Source organism: Mandrillus leucophaeus, unplaced genomic scaffold, assembly GCF_000951045.1.
Source record: "Mandrillus leucophaeus isolate KB7577 unplaced genomic scaffold, Mleu.le_1.0 Scaffold381, whole genome shotgun sequence".
NCBI classification, from domain to species: Eukaryota; Metazoa; Chordata; class Mammalia; order Primates; family Cercopithecidae; genus Mandrillus; species Mandrillus leucophaeus.
In genome coordinates this window covers 1,273,053-1,276,919 of record NW_012104043.1, presented here as the reverse complement: position 1 = coordinate 1,276,919, position 3,867 = coordinate 1,273,053, and the positions used below count along the sequence as shown (strand labels likewise).

General features: G+C 39.1%; 1 protein-coding gene across 1 annotated transcript in view; it reads left to right on the top strand.

The window, feature by feature from the left end:
• Positions 1-321: 321 nt before the first annotated feature.
• The window catches only part of DSPP (dentin sialophosphoprotein), a 17,141-nt gene continuing 13,595 nt past the window's right edge, over positions 322-3,867 (top strand). The window contains exons 1-4 of the mRNA XM_011990766.1: positions 322-372; positions 1,517-1,600; positions 1,732-2,727; positions 3,197-3,865. Of these exons, the coding sequence (XP_011846156.1) occupies positions 322-372; positions 1,517-1,600; positions 1,732-2,727; positions 3,197-3,865 (1,800 nt within the window). The remainder of the gene's footprint in view (positions 373-1,516; positions 1,601-1,731; positions 2,728-3,196; positions 3,866-3,867) is intronic.

The window sequence follows — 3,867 nt, the reverse complement described above, 5'->3', positions numbered from 1 at the left end:
TTTACATCCAAGAATTGCGGAAGAACAAAGTTACAGCTACGCCCTTTGCACCTATATGGCTATTTTCCTTCATTGGCACAGGCAGAAAAAATCTAGGAAGCTACATTAGTGCTAAGCCTGGTGATGTCCCCATAACCACACCAGGTATGTTCTGGAACATCGTATGTCTTCTCATGTTAGATACATGCTTCTTGCCCAGGAAAAGGGCAAATGCTTACACATCAAAATAATATAGGATTATGATGATCACTTTTACTTTATAAGTAATTTTGTGCTGTTCCTTTTTTATACAGCCATTGATTATTATTATTCCTAAAGAAAATGAAGATAATTGCATATTTTTGCATTTGGGCAGTAGCATGGGCCATTCCAGTAAGTATGCCTTTCTCAGAAAACCTCTACACTTTGTTCTCTCTTTTAACCTAACATTAATACAAAATGTTGTGTGTATGTGTGTGTGTGTCTGTGCATGCACGTGTGTGTGTATATGTGTGTGTATATATGCTTTTCCTTAATTTTTTTTAACAGACTGAGTCTAAACATTTAGATTTGCACTAAGGGCTTTATGCGATGTCTGTGAGGTTTCAACCAAACCACACCAGTTCATTGTCTCTTTCCTCTATAGAAATTCACATCTTGCCTGAAGGATTATTATTATTTAAAACATTTATTCAGATTAATTTACACTTAGTGCCCAGAAGTCATGGAGACTTTGTCCATCTTTGCTTCATACTCTGTGAATTATATTCTAATATGAACAAAGTCTGTGCTGTTTAGGAAGTTTCCAAGAAAGAATAATAAGAAAAAGTAGATTTTTTTCAACATATAGGAAACTAATGTTTCACTCAGAGTTATTATTTATGTGCTCACTTTGGAAAATTTGGAATATATGATAAATACCAATAAAAAATTGAGAAAATTCAACCATTTGTAATTTAGTCGCCAGCCATCATGTTTAACATTTTCATATGCTTTCATAATACCAAACATTTGGTATTTATGTAGTTGAAAATATTCTCAAGTATTTCAAATGTGCTGTTGCAGAGCACAGAAGTATAACAGCATAATACTTGATTTTGCTTCTGTGCAGGCTCTGGTCATGCCTCCTGCTCTCTTAAGAGTTTTGGTCAGGATTACACTTAGAGCGGGTCTTGTGCTAGTGCAAGAGACTTGTTGTGCAAAAACACCAGAGGTCTATCCCCTTGTCTTTCTACAAGACTCTTTCCTTCTACAGTTGAGATAAGTGGGCTCATCTAACATATCCGTAAAATTGATAATACCGCAGTGAAAAATATCCATGTGCCCAGTTTAAATTCTACACAAGCCCTGTAAGAAGCCACTTCTCTTTTCTATCTGATTAGATCATACTTTGGCCTTTGTGTTAAACCTTTCTTCTTCATTGAGGAAAGAATGTGTGTGTGTGTTTGTGTGTGTGTGTGTGTGTGTGTGTGTGCATGCTCATGCACATATTCCCAAAAAAGAACCTTTTCAATAGCCAGTATTTTCTACTTGGCAGGTTCCTCAAAGCAAACCACTGGAGAGGCATGTCGAAAAGTCCATGAATTTGCATCTCCTAGCAAGATCAAACGTGTCAGAACAGGTATAGGATGTAATATATTTCTTTTTTTTCCTATTTCTGAGTTGCTACATTCCATTAATTTCCCTAACATTGCAATTTGCTTTCCTTCAAGATCATTGATAATTGTAATTGATTGAATGTTTCTTTTTCAGGATAAGTTAAATGACAGTGGAACCATCAAAGAAAGTGGTGTCCCCGTGCATGAAGGTGATAAAGGAAGGCAAGAGAATACCCAAGATGGTCACAAGAGAGAAGGGAATGGCTCTGAGTGGGCAGAAGTAGGAAGGAAGAGTTTTTCTACATATTCCACATTAGCAAACGAAGAGGGGAATATTGAGGGCTGGAATGGGGACACAGGAAAAGCAGAAACATATGATCATGATGGAATACACGGGAAAGAAAAAAACACCACAGCAAATGGCATCCAGGGACAAGTAAGCATCATTGACAATGCCAGAACCACAAACAGAAGCAACACTGATGGAAATACTGATAAGAATACCCCAAATGGGGACGTTGGAGATGCAGGTCGCAATGAAGATGCCACTGTAGTCCAAGAAGATGGACCCCAAGTAGCTGGAAGCAATAACAGTACAGACAATGAGGATGAAATAATTGAGAATTCCTGTGTAAATGAGGGTAATACAAGTGAAATAACACCTCAGATCAACAGCAACAGAAATGGGACTAAGGAGGCTGAGGTAACACCCAGCACCAGAGAAGATGCAGGCCTGGATAATTCCGACGGGAATCCTAGTGGGAATGGAGCAGATGAGGATGAAGACAAGGGTTCTGGTGATGATGAAGATGAAGAAACAGGGAATGGAAAAGACAGTAATGATAACAGCAAGGGACAGGAGGGCCAGGACGGCCAGGACCACGGGAAAGAAGATGATCATGATAGTAGCACAGGTCAAAATTCGGAGAGTAATGAAGATTATGACCCTGAAGGCAAAGAAGATCCCCATAATAACGCTGATGGAGACAACACCTCCAAGAGTGAGGAGAATTCTGCTGGTATTCCGGAAGACAATGGCAGCCAAAGAATGGAGGACACCCAGAAGCTCAACCACAGAGAAAGCAAAGGTGTAGAAAACGGAATCACCAAAGAATCAGAGCCACACGCTGTTGGGAAGAGCCAAGATAAGGTTAGTTTGTAAAGCTGATTTATTTCAATGGCAATTTAAATTCTTCCCTCCAACTATTGATGCTAGCACAAAAATAAACCATGACAAGCATCCATATATTTTTGCATCCATTTACTTGACTAAGGAAAAGCTAGAGTCCTTACTAGACTTCCATATAGAACACCTTTAAAAATCATACATTTCTGAGAACGTAGTTACAATTCTAGAAAAGTCTTATGTGAAATCATGGATCCCCCATGTAATTGTTTACAAAAGTTCCTGGGTAGGAATGTGGATGAATTTTTAAGGAATCTAAACACCAGGGTACTTTCAATTACAGAATAAAGCACATTGTCACAAATAACTGTGAAGTACTAGAAGTGGAACTCCTATCCCTGTGGCAACTTTTCCCAGTTATTCTTCCTCAGATCAATGCAATTTTGCAGCAAGTGTTCACTAGTTAATCATTCTTTCCTCCGTCCTTCCATAGGGAATAGAAATCAAAGGTCCTAGCAGTGGCAACAGAAATATTACCAAAGAAGTTGGGAAAGTCAATGAAGATAAAGAGGATAAAGGACAACATGGAATGATCTTGGGCAAAGGAAATGTCAAGACACAAGGAGAGGTTGACAACATAGAAGGACCTGGCCAAAAACCAGAACCAGGAAATAAAGTTGGACACAGCCACACAGGTAGTGACAGCAATAGTGATGGATATGACAGTTATGATTTTGATGATAAGTCCATGCAAGGAGATGATCCCAATAGCAGTGACGAATCTAATGGCAATGATGATGCTAATTCAGAAAGTGATAATGACAGCAGTAGTCGAGGAGACGCTTCTTATAACTCTGATGAATCAAAAGATAATGGCAATGGCAGTCACTCAAAAGGAGAAGAAGATGATGACGGTGATAGCACATCAGACACTAATAATAGTGACAGTAATGGCAATGGTAACAATGGCAATGATGACAATGACAAATCTGATGGTGGCAAAGGTAAATCAGATAGCAGTGACAGCAGTGATAGTAGTGACAGTGATAGCAGTGATAGCAGCAATAGCAGTGACAGTAGTGACAGCAGTGACAGTGACAGCAGTGATAGCAACAGTAGCAGTGATAGTAGTGACAGCAGTGACAGTGACAGCAGTGATAGCAG